The following is a 12,093-nucleotide window of genomic DNA, read 5'->3' on the forward strand; positions in this document are numbered from 1 at the left end:
TTAACTGGGATCATATTTTATTAAATTTGTAATTTTTTCTTTTCTATATAATGCAGTTTTAAAAGTATTAGTCTTAATAATTAATGAATATTTTTTTCTCTAGTAACTTAATATTTTTACTTTCACTTTTTTATTTTTATTATTTTTTCTAAATGTAAAATCACGCGTTTAAATTTAATTTTATTGCAACGGTAAATAGATATTCGATAAAAATAAATTGAGAATTCAATTGAAAAGTGCATCTACGAACTGGACGATTCATATGTTAGGCTACTTCATATCACTTGATTGTATGATTAATATAGTTTTCTTTTTGTTACAGGTGATCTTCGTTGGATTTAACAACATACCTTTTTGATTCTTTTCTATTTTATGTATATGTATAAATGCATTTCTGAAGGCACACATATAAACACTAAATATGAAATATATATTTAAAAGTCTATAATAAATATAACATTTAAATTAATTGAATGAATCAGATTCTAATTGAAACCTTAATAAACAATTAATTAGTATGAACATTTCATTATGTTCGTTGCATAAATTTGTGGAAAATTGATCTCTAGATTTGGGGGAAGATACATCTATATATATTATAATAAATGGATTGCTATATCGGTGACGTGTTCAGAAAAAATTTATTTGATGGCAGGTTAGTGGCAATGCAAAGCCCATTTCTTTCTATAAAACATAATATATGTATATATTTAAAAGCCCATAATAAATATAACAAAAAATAAATACAAATGAAATATGAATAATAAAATAAAATAAAGTACAAATTTTTATATATAAACAAAAATTTAAAAAAAGAAGTTTGTGTGTGTCATCGTAAATCTTTATAAATCATTTTTAATTTCTAAACCGTTATAAATTATTAATAATTTTCTACTGTTACCAACAAATAATCTACATTTATCTTTCGTTGGTATAACACGTTTGTATACCTGGTACCTGGTAATTTTTGTTTTATTTTTATAGTACGAGAATCTACATTATCAATTGATGTCTTATGTTATGCAATAATTTTTTGTTTACATTTTTTTATTTTTTTATTATTTATAAAACATACTGTGTATCTTCGTATTTATTAGTTTCATTCATTCGAGCTTGCTTTTTATTTATTTTTTTTTTTTTTATTCAAGTATAATACCGTAAATAGATAAATGCATATTTTATACAAACAAATATTCACATTTAGATATATTTTCTTGCCTACTTGCATATCATCGTTTTTATTTTAATATTCTTTTTATTCATCCTCTTTTTCTTACCAAATAAATCGATTTTTGATATTTTATCATCCCTTCAATTTTTATATCTTATCTTTGTATCTTATTTATCGGTAATATTCGATTCGATGAATTTTTCAATAGATATATATATATATATATATATATATATATATATTTCTTTTTTTTTATAAATGAACGATTAATTAAATCTTTGTATTTTTTTAAATTTTTATTTGTCTTTTTTCTTTTTCTATTTTTTTTTTTTTTTTTTTTTTATTAAGAGTAAAAATTTTACTTAGAAAGTTGATGAGATTTTAAAATTATTTTTAAATTATCTTTTAATTTTATTTATTTGAAATTACGTATATGAGCCTTCGTATGAAAGGGTTATTTTAATGTGACGCAATTGTTATTAAAATTTATTCAACTGTATAAACTAAAGTTTGAAATTGTTCACGCGAGCACAATTGAACAACACTAATTTCCCTTGCGAATTTCTCATTGACTTTGTAGGAAGAATACTTGTGCGACAATTTCGAAATTCATATGTGTTTGTTACGAATGTAACTTTCGACTTTGTGAAAGTTAATTTTCTAGGGGATTTTACACATGTTGGTGTCATATATTATTTATACTTTTTGTCACATATATATTTAATCAAATAAAATAAAATTCTACATTTTTATAATACAATATTGGATTGTTCAGGAAGTAATTTCGTTTTTCTGACACAATAAAAACATTAATTAGTGCAAACCGGCAGATAACAACACGTGTGATCGATGAGAGGTTAAATTTTTCAAATTCAACTGTTTATGACCGCTTGAAAAGCCTAGGTTTGACCTCAAAATGAAAATTATTTTCATTTTCACAAAAATAAGACGAAATTACTTTCCTAACAACTTAATATTATTTAATATAATAAATTATACATTTTTATAATATAATATAATATAATATAATTAATAATAATAGTTATATTAAATTATACACTTTTTGATTTTAGTATCAATTGGTAAAATATTATCGAAAGAATAAGTCGGTAACTTACCTAACGATATTCCTTAACCTAAAATTCCTGTAAAATTTTGTAATTTGATAACAAAATTGTGTATCTAATTTTTTTTATATGAATATATATGTTTATTAATTAATATAATAATATAAATGTGAAGGAATATAAATGTGAAGGACTATAAATGAAAATGAATTAAATAAAATTGTTTAAAATCACATGATTTATTTGTTCACTTAAAATATTACATTTTTGACTCGATCGATAACTTATCAAAACGAGATGTTGTTTAATTTTTTTTTATTTATGATTCTTTTATTTATTTATTTATTTATACTTAGACGGGTACAAATAGAGTACTTTTTATTTGTTCCATAAAAACATTACAGAAATCTTTTTCTCTTTTTTCAGCCATTAGAATAAAAAGTACATGGCATTTATATTTACAATTGGTGAATTCACAATGAACAATACACTTATTATTATTAATTGTTATTATTATTATACGTCCTAATATTTTATGCATATATTACATATTTATAAATTCGTTTTTAAATGTAGAATTAAATATGCTCGAGTCGTTTTAATAAAAAATAGAAAAAAAAAAATGTGAAGAACACAATGGCAGTGTTGGGAAAAGTTATCGTACATGAATATTTATACATGCATATATATATATACATACGTGTGTATGTACGAATTATATTATGATTTACATTTTTTTATAATTATAAATGTATTTATAATTTTTTTTTTTTATTTATTTCAGAAGAAAACAAACTGCTTTTTATTTTTAAATTGGTCGAGGAACATTGAAATATCTTGGAATATTTTGTTTGTTTGTTAATTTTATCGTAACAATAATCAGTTATGGTATCGTTGAAGATTGTTTTCTAATTTTTTAATTTATTTATTTTTTGTTAATTAAAATGATAAACTTTTCCCACAATCAGTCCTTTAAATTAGTTCTCCTTTTATTGTATTTGTAACATTTTTTTTTTTTTAATAGAATTTAATTGATAAACTTAGTTCAATTAGTTTAAATATTTGTTCGAAAATAGTTTAAGTGCATTGATATTTTTATTGAAAAATGAGTTATTTTTCTTTTTTTTGTTTGTTTTTCTTTTGTTTATCTTTCTTATATTTATGTACAAGTATTAAAACATTACAATGTATATTGAAAACGCAACTCTTATTTTTCTACATTTTGTAGAGACCGTAAAGAATTTTTAAATAGGATAAAATGTTCATTCTCTCTCGATGTTTATTTGGCTGTCTGTGTATTTGAGTTTTTGTTTTTCACGTGCGTATACATATATACACGAGTATGTGTGTGTCTTTGATTTCATAAACAGTGTGCATAAAACAATACACTCGAGCTTAATATTAGATTTTGTTTTTTTTTTTTCAATTTCTATAAACTAACGAGAAAATGTATGTTTGTTCCTATTTGTTTTATTATTTTTTTTGAAGTGAAAACTTCTTTCGAATGGGGATGATTTGAAAAAAGCGAACGAAAATCTATGGTAACGGCAACGAAACGATGAAACGGCTACGTTACTAAAAAGATAAAACGAGACAAACATATGCACATCTATAGGATTTAGCCTAAGAGAGAATGAGATAGATGACAGTATGCATTTGTTTCTTATTATCTCGGTCTCCTCTTTATGCGATGCTTCGTAGTCCCCACTCCAGGCTTCTAAGTGTTGTATATGGTGTGTTTGTGTGCGACTGCATACTACGAAGCGTAGACTCATATTAACTCAATCCACACATTTAAAAATGTAAGTTAGTTTTTCGACTGGGGCCACTAGACTATCCACGTTTCTCACAAGCAAAGCTGGTTTTTTTTTTATAATAAATAAACCCTACAATTATCTTACTCCTGATACTCTGCATTTGACTCATTCTCTCGAAGCAAAGGTTTTAAGAAGGTTTCACTTCTAACACGTGTGATTTGTTTCTTTATTATTACTTCTTTCCATTTTGTTCTCGTTTGTTTGTTTGTTTAGTTTGTTATGGTTGTTTTGTAATTTTATCGATCTCTATTATTTCTACGTTTACGAGGATCGTTTTTTGAAAACATTGAAAGCATTCGGTGATTATTATTTTCTACGCAAAAATTGTGTTTTTTTTTTTTGTACAAGTTTCTATATACTATTACACGTTTTGTTCAGGAAGTTAAAAAGAAAACAAAAATAAGATTAATAAATAAATGAAAGGAAAACAATCAAAAAGTACAATCGTGATCATTCGCAAATTATTATTCGATAAAAAAATAATTTATACAAGGTGATAATATTAAAAAAAAAAAAAAAGAAAGTGTATTAAAATAATTAAAATAAAAAAAAATGTACGAGACGTACAATATTTTTTTTTTTTTTTTTTTTACATAGTATCTGTCAACTATTTATACAAATATATATATGTATATATATTTATACTTTTTTTTTTTAATTATTTTTTAATTTAAATTTATTTATTTATAGTGCAGTTGAGAGAATAAATGGATTAAATGATTGAAAAAGTTAACGTGACGTGTTTATGTGTATATGTATCTGTGTGTCTGTGTGTATTATTATTATTATTAATTCTAACAATGAAATATACCGTATGAAACTATTTTTTTTATCTGACCAATATTTTGACTCTTTTGGCACAACAATCAATTTATTTATTTATTTATTTATTTATTTAATATTATTCCTTTGTTTTATTTTATTTCTAAAAAGTGTTACATTGAACGCCTGTTTTTCATTTTCTTTTTTCTTTTTTGTATTTTTTTTTTTTTTTTTTTTTTTTTTTTTTTTTTTATTTTAAGACGACACATTTTACATTTTACATCTCGCAATAATAAAATCGAATCGGGTCAAAGTTTTGAAAAAATTTCTTATTTATAATACATCATTTCCTCGTTCTTCGTGTTATTTCTTATTTTTATTTGGTCAAGCGATTGTTTTCTTTTCTTTCCTTTTTTGTTTGTTTGTTTTGTTTTGTTTATCTTCTTTACAAGTAAATTTACAATATTTACATAGTAAGATTTCGCAAAGTTTAATTAAAATATTGTAAATTAAGACGTTTTTTTTTTCTCTCGATAAATCGATAAATTAATACAATTGTACAAGTTTTAAAATTTGTTATTACATTTTATAAAATATTATTATTATTATTTTCTTTTTGTATCTTTTCATTTGTCATAATAACAAATAAAATTAATTTTAATTATTAGTATTAGTAGGATTATAATAAATTGTTGTTTTAATTACTTTTTAATTGAAAATTCGTTTTAATAACGAGAGAGAAAGAGAGAGAGAGAGAGAGAGAGAGTGGTGGGTGGAGGGGGTGAATAGAATGAAAGTAAAATTATTGATTACAACTTGAATAAAAAGAAAAAAAAATTTAAAGTAAGAGAAAAAGTATAAATAAATAAAAAATAAATGAGACAAAAAAGCATAGGAAATTAAATCAAACCAAATCAAAAACAAAAAAACCATCAGGAACGTGCAAATCATTTTATTTATTGTAAAAATGAAATTAAAAATAATCATCCAATTGAATATTTGATAAAAATTTTTGATACAATAAAACAAACAAAAAATTCATCGCATTTTTTTTTTCTTATGGTTGTGCCTGCACGAACCAATGAACATTTTATTTTTTTTTTATCTTCGTTCGTTCTTTTTTTTTCGTGTCCATTTTTATTATAATATTTAATCTTAAGTATTATTTAAAAAATAACATTTATATTAATATTGTATAGAGGCAGTTTTAGGATCGAAATTAGAGATTTTTTTTTAACAATGTTTTTTTTTGTTTTTTGTTTTTTTTTGTTTTTATCAACGTTTTACGTGATTTCTCATTCGTGTATATTTTTATTTTGTTATCGTTTTTTTTTATTGTATTAATCAGACGGCATATAATTAATTAATTAATTAATTACAGTTTAATTTTATTGGAAGACACGAATCAAAAATAGTAAATAGAATAAATTTGATCGAATATTATCTCTTAATTAATTAATTCATTCTTAATTAACAAAAAAAAATTATAATAAACATATTATATTTAATATAAAGCGCGTAAAACGTAGTAGTAGTAGTAGTAGTAGTAGTAGTAGTAGTAGTAAAAAACATTATTTTGCAATTGCAATTGCAATAAATCTCGTTCGCAAATATACTTATTTAATACTTAATATTAAATGTATCTTTCTGTGTGTCTATGTATTTGTGTTATTATTTAACATATTTTTATTAAATTGTGTTCTGAACTTTTCTCTATGAAATATCATTAAAAAATAGGACACAGCACGATGATCATTATTAAATAATTAAATTTAGTAATGCTTATGCTTTTGTTTGTTCATCTTATTTTTTATTTTAATTATACGTGTCTTTCTTATTATTTGTTGTTGTTCTTATTTTTTGTTCATTTGGTTTTCTTTTATAAATTATACCGAAATATGAATCTTTTCTTATATTATATATGATATAATAATAATAATAATAATAATAATAATAATAATAATAATAATAATAAACTAGGGCACAAATATGTATATATATTTATATATACTAATTTCTGTAAAGTAAAATTCGTATTTATAATAATATTATTATCCTAGTCACGTGATCCGTATATTCTTCTAATAGAACAGAAATCTGATCACCTTATCATAGAGAATATCGAATCAGGTGAATTGTTATTAACTTAAGTTAATAAAACGATGTATTTATTTATAAGTAATCAAGTTAAGCACATGTTTAATTAACAAAAAAAAACATGTAAAATAAAACATGTTGCTAAACCTGATTACAATGTTGTATTCACGTGTAATGTTTATTATAATAATAATAATATTAATAATAATTCGTGAAACGTGTATACTCGCTAATTAACTTAAGCGTTTTATTAATTATAATTAATAATTAAACGAATATCATTTCATTGGTCAATATTTGACAAAATTTTATATATATATATATATTCATATATAATCCTTATTGCAGGATAAACAATAATTCGTATAGCAAAACAATTGTTTATAATGTTAATTCGAACTAAATAAAAATAAAAAAACCATTCCGTCGAATAATTTATCTATTTAATTGTTATATTATTATTTAATTAATTAATATATTATTATATCAATTTTTAAAATTACATTGATAACAAATTTAGACGATTTGATTTATAATTTTTAATTATGCCAATTATTTTTTTACAATTTACAATAATTTTGCCAATTATTTATTAAATTTGTAATCGTTTTTTTTCTCTTTTGTTTTGTTTTTAAATTACACAGATTAACATTAACAACATAATAAATTATATTGTTTATTAAATTTATGCTCGAGCTTGAATAAAGAAAAAAATATTGGTCAAATATAAAAATAATGAATAATTTTAATAAATTTAAAAAAAAAAATGTACTCTACATTTAAAAACCACTTTATCGTCAATCATTAATGACTGACAAGACTTACATGGAAAATTTTATTGTCAGAGATGCTGAATGATGAAAAAAACTTTACGTTTAGGCCACGTCTTTCACCGGTGACCGACACATTCAATTAGTTTCTTATATAAAATAAAATTCATGGCCTGACTAAGATTTTTCTAAGAATTCGCGTGCCACTGAACGTGTTAAAGTATTTTTTTGTGTCATTTGTCGTTTACAACAGTTGAAAATATAATACCATAGGTGTAAAATAGACATGGCTTATTCGACGGATGGTAAAAAAAAAAAAAAAGATAGAAAAAAAAACATAAAAGAGTATTAACCCCCTATTCAAGTAATCCGATCACGATCGCTCGACGAAATGCATATCGTTTTCAAACTGCACCGCGGGATCCCTTCAGAATAACCCCACCCTTGGTTTATTTCAAACTCCATTCACCCTACTACTTTCACCTGTCCCACACTAACCCTTTTCAACCCCTAGGGGAATAAAAAAAAAGAGAGAGAAACATAACACTAACAACGATTTCTTTACGCTCAGTTAAATTCGTAGTATTAGTTCGTCGTATTAAAACGTGAAAGTAGTATAATAAAAATAGTATAGTGAGTAGTAGAAATAGAAATATGGTCATACTTAATTTTCGATTGAGAAAACGTGTCAGTGATGGTGTCACGGTAATGGTAGTGGTGTTTTCTTTTTTTATTAGTGTAACAAAATTATAAATTAATAATCAATGTAATTGAAATTGGTTTAAACAATTATGGTTTTTTTTTTTTTTTAAGAGGTAATTGAAGAAAGGGAAAGTTATGGTGTTTATACTACTCATGTGTTGTTATATATATATATATTACTACAATTTGTTATATAAAATAAAACTGTACCACAAATTAGGTTAATGAATTTTTTTCCTTCTTTTTTTTTTTGCTTTTAATTTTTGTTTAATTTTGTTTCTTTGAATTTTCATTTAATTTTTTTTTCGTCTTGTTCATTCATTTGTTATAAAATATAATTTGTTATATAATAATACAACATTGTACTAAATTATGTTCGTGTGAGTTTTATTGCTTTAAAATTTTCCATTTTTTTAAATGGGTTAGATTGGATTGTTTTATTTTTTTTTTGTAAAATTATTTTTAAAACAATTCTTTGAAGATAGTAAAAAAAAAAAAAAAAAAAAATTCAACGAACAACTTTGTAACTTTTTGTTAATAACAATAATAATATTCTTTCCCTTCCTTTTTTTTCGTATTGATTGTTTATCTCTCTTTCTCATCCCATTATTTTCTTCCCTTCACACCCCCTAACACCATCCTCATATTTCTCTTTCTTTCTCTCTCTTTTTCTGTGTTCTTTTTTATTTTTTTTTTTTTTATTTAAGTGTCCCATTTCATTTGACAGATGAGAAAGAAAGAGAAAAAATTAGGTTAATTTTTATTTTATTTTTTGTTTTGTTTTGTTTTGTTTATTTTTATTGAACCGTGCGGTAAAGTGTTGGACACACGTTTTACCGCGCCCCCACGACGTCACGTCGATCGAATGTTTTTTTTTAATGGTGTTTTTATTTTATTTTGTAAATACCTCGATGCATTTTTTTTTTCTTGATCCTATTCTTCCCTCTCTATGATTTTTTTTTTTTTATTTTACTTTTTACAATAATTTCCCTATTTTGTTTTTGCTTTTTATTTCTTTCTTTCTTCTTTTCTACATTCATTTGCTTTTTTTCTTTGTTCTATTTTGTTTTGTTTTGTTGTTTGTTTGTTTGTTTGTTTGTTTTCGAGTACTCGTAATAAAACGTATATCAAGTTAGATTTTATTTTAATTCATTTTAATATATAATACATGGGAATTCATTATGGGATATATGATGTGTTTTTAAATAATAAACATTTAATATTAAAATTATAATTTAATTATAATCCCTTTAAGTTGCATGCTCAAAGTTAACTCGTGTGACGTTGTATTTTACGCTGCTATCAAAATTTTGATTAATTTTATTTTTTTGTAATTTTTTTTTTCCCAAGACAATGTTCTAAATTGTGTGTGTGTGTGTTTTTTTTATATAAAAAAGAACCAATTTTTTGGCTGGTTTCTTTAAAAAAAAAATTGTGTATTCAGGGGTTAATAATTATAAAAAAAAAATTAATTAATTTAAATTTAATTAATATTGAACAATCTACCATTTTCAGTTCAAATGAATTGAATCGAATGAATTTAATTTCGAATGAACAATTAATTATTCGATCTTATACGAAATATTTTCATTCTTCTATGATTGCTTTTTTTTTGTCTTCTTTGTATTTTTCGTATTGTCCTCGTAAGTAAACTCAAAATACGAAATTGTCTTTCTGCGTAAATCCATTAAAAGTTTTTCCAATTCTGCTTCTACTACTACAACGTTTTTGGAACAAACTTACGCTAACAAAGTCGAAATGTTTCTTTGTATTTGTCTTTGTCTTTGTCTTTGAGAAATCCTTTACCATTGAGCTTTCCAAGTTGGTAAAAGAAAAAATAAAATATGAAATATAAAAGTAGGTAGTTGTAGTAGTAGTAGTAGTAGTAGTAGTAGTAGTAGTAGTAGTAGTCATTCCTTGCAATTTTTTTATTTTTTTATTTTTCGGTTAAAGCTTTTCTCCCATTTTCTTTTTCTTTTTTTCCGAGCCAAGCTTGGATACGTTTTTATTTTTACGAGTACAAAACCCCGATAGTTTAGTTCTCTCGTTACTCTGTTATAAGATTCTTTCAAAAGGTAAAATACTTTATCTTTTATCTTGAAAATAAGAAAATAAAATTAGATAAAAGTAAATATAATAAAAAAAAAAAAGGGATTGAATATCTTATCGAGCTTCATTCATTCTTTCTTCTCTTCTTTTTTATTTTTTATTTATTTCTTTTTTTTTTTTTTGATAGCAAGAGACATCGATTTTCCTTTACTTTTATTAGAACTAACCCTTTTTTAATTATTTTGAACAATGACAATGATGATTAGGATGATAATGTTCATGATAATTATTTATATTTATTATTATAATTATTTTATATATTTTTTTTTTCAAAGGGACAAATATGTATGAATGTTGAACGATAGCAAAAATACTATTTGTTAGTGTTAATATTAGATTAATTGTTTAATATGTACACATGAATGGTGTTCTTTTTATTTCTTTTTTTCATTAACAGACAAATTGAATAAAAAAAGGGGTCAATTCTTAACGTAGATCTTTCCTTTTTTTTTTATTTAAAAAATAATTGACGACATATCGCGTAGTTTAAATCAAAATTAAAACAAATAAAATATAATAAAATAAAATAAAATTAAATGTAATATTAGTTTGACAAAAACGTGAAAAACTATTGGTGATAATAGAACGATCATAATCAATTTCTCTTGAATCAGGAAAAAAATGACATGTTTGGACGGTAATAAGAAATGAATGAAGCAAGATTAAATATTTTCTTAATATATATAAATTACATGTCACGTTGTTTGTACGCAATGGACTCCTAAACTACTAAACTGGATTTAATAAAATTTTGCACACCGTGTGCAGTTTCATTCAACTTGAAAGATAGGATAGTCTATATTTCAATTTATAATCGCAATATTATTTCATTGCGAATTATTTGTTTATTAACAAAAAGTCATGATTATCTCTGTTAGTTATATATATATATATATATATATATATATATAAAATCATACAATCCCTTTTTATTTGGAAATATTATAGCAAATGAATTGTGAAAAGAAGAATAAGAAGAATACAATTTGTTATTAAATGTAAAATTGTTTAACAATTCTTGCCAAAGTTGTTTTTATTCCTTCTTATCGATGTTTGATGTTGTTGTCTGTTGTTATTGTTGATGTGGTTGTTGGTAGTAGCAATTATTGTAGATGTTGTTTGTTGTTGTTGATGTGGTTGTTGTTTTCAAGGATCCATTTTCTTCTTCTTCTTCTTCTTCTATTTCTTCATCTTCATCTTCATCTTTTTATTCTTCTGTTGTTATTTCGCATAATCGAGGATTGAATAAGTTGGTATGTTAAAATTTCGATCAACGTGGGCGATCAGCATCTTTTCAATACAAGATGCTAGACTGCCGTGGGGGCTCTGGATTGTCAATGCCATTTTGCTTTTTGCGCAAATATATCCGCTCGTAGATTTTGAGCGAAGCAAATTCCCAAAATCTGAAATTAGAAGAAACAAAAAAACAAAAAATCAAGACAATCAAATGAGATAGAAACTGAAATAGAAAAAGTTTCGTGTTTATTTTATTTATTTTTTTTTTTTTTAAATTAAAACTGAAAATGCATTTTATTAATTTCATTTCATTTAATTATAGATTTTATTTTTAAATGATTATCAGAGATCAAGTGTCTCTT

The 12,093-nt window shown here is 23.3% G+C and overlaps 2 protein-coding genes across 5 annotated transcripts in view; one reads left to right on the plus strand and one right to left on the minus strand.

Moving 5' to 3' along the window:
• LOC107071673 (tachykinin-like peptides receptor 86C) overlaps positions 1 to 12,093 on the plus strand; it is a 216,674-nt gene that overhangs the window by 35,025 nt on the left and 169,556 nt on the right. The window lies entirely within an intron of this gene.
• Tsp26A (Tetraspanin 26A) overlaps positions 4,251 to 12,093 on the minus strand; it is a 120,339-nt gene continuing 112,496 nt past the window's right edge. For all 4 annotated transcript variants that reach the window (XM_089176669.1, XM_015326972.2, XM_015326974.2 and 1 more), the window contains one exon: positions 4,251 to 11,898. In XM_089176669.1, coding sequence (XP_089032795.1) covers positions 11,830 to 11,898 — 69 coding nt within the window. In that variant the 3' untranslated portion in view covers positions 4,251 to 11,829. The remainder of the gene's footprint in view (positions 11,899 to 12,093) is intronic.

This window comes from Polistes dominula, unplaced genomic scaffold, assembly GCF_049000335.1.
Source record: "Polistes dominula isolate Pdom_NZ unplaced genomic scaffold, Pdom_raw_medaka contig_80, whole genome shotgun sequence".
In the NCBI taxonomy this organism is placed as follows: Eukaryota; Metazoa; Arthropoda; class Insecta; order Hymenoptera; family Vespidae; genus Polistes; species Polistes dominula.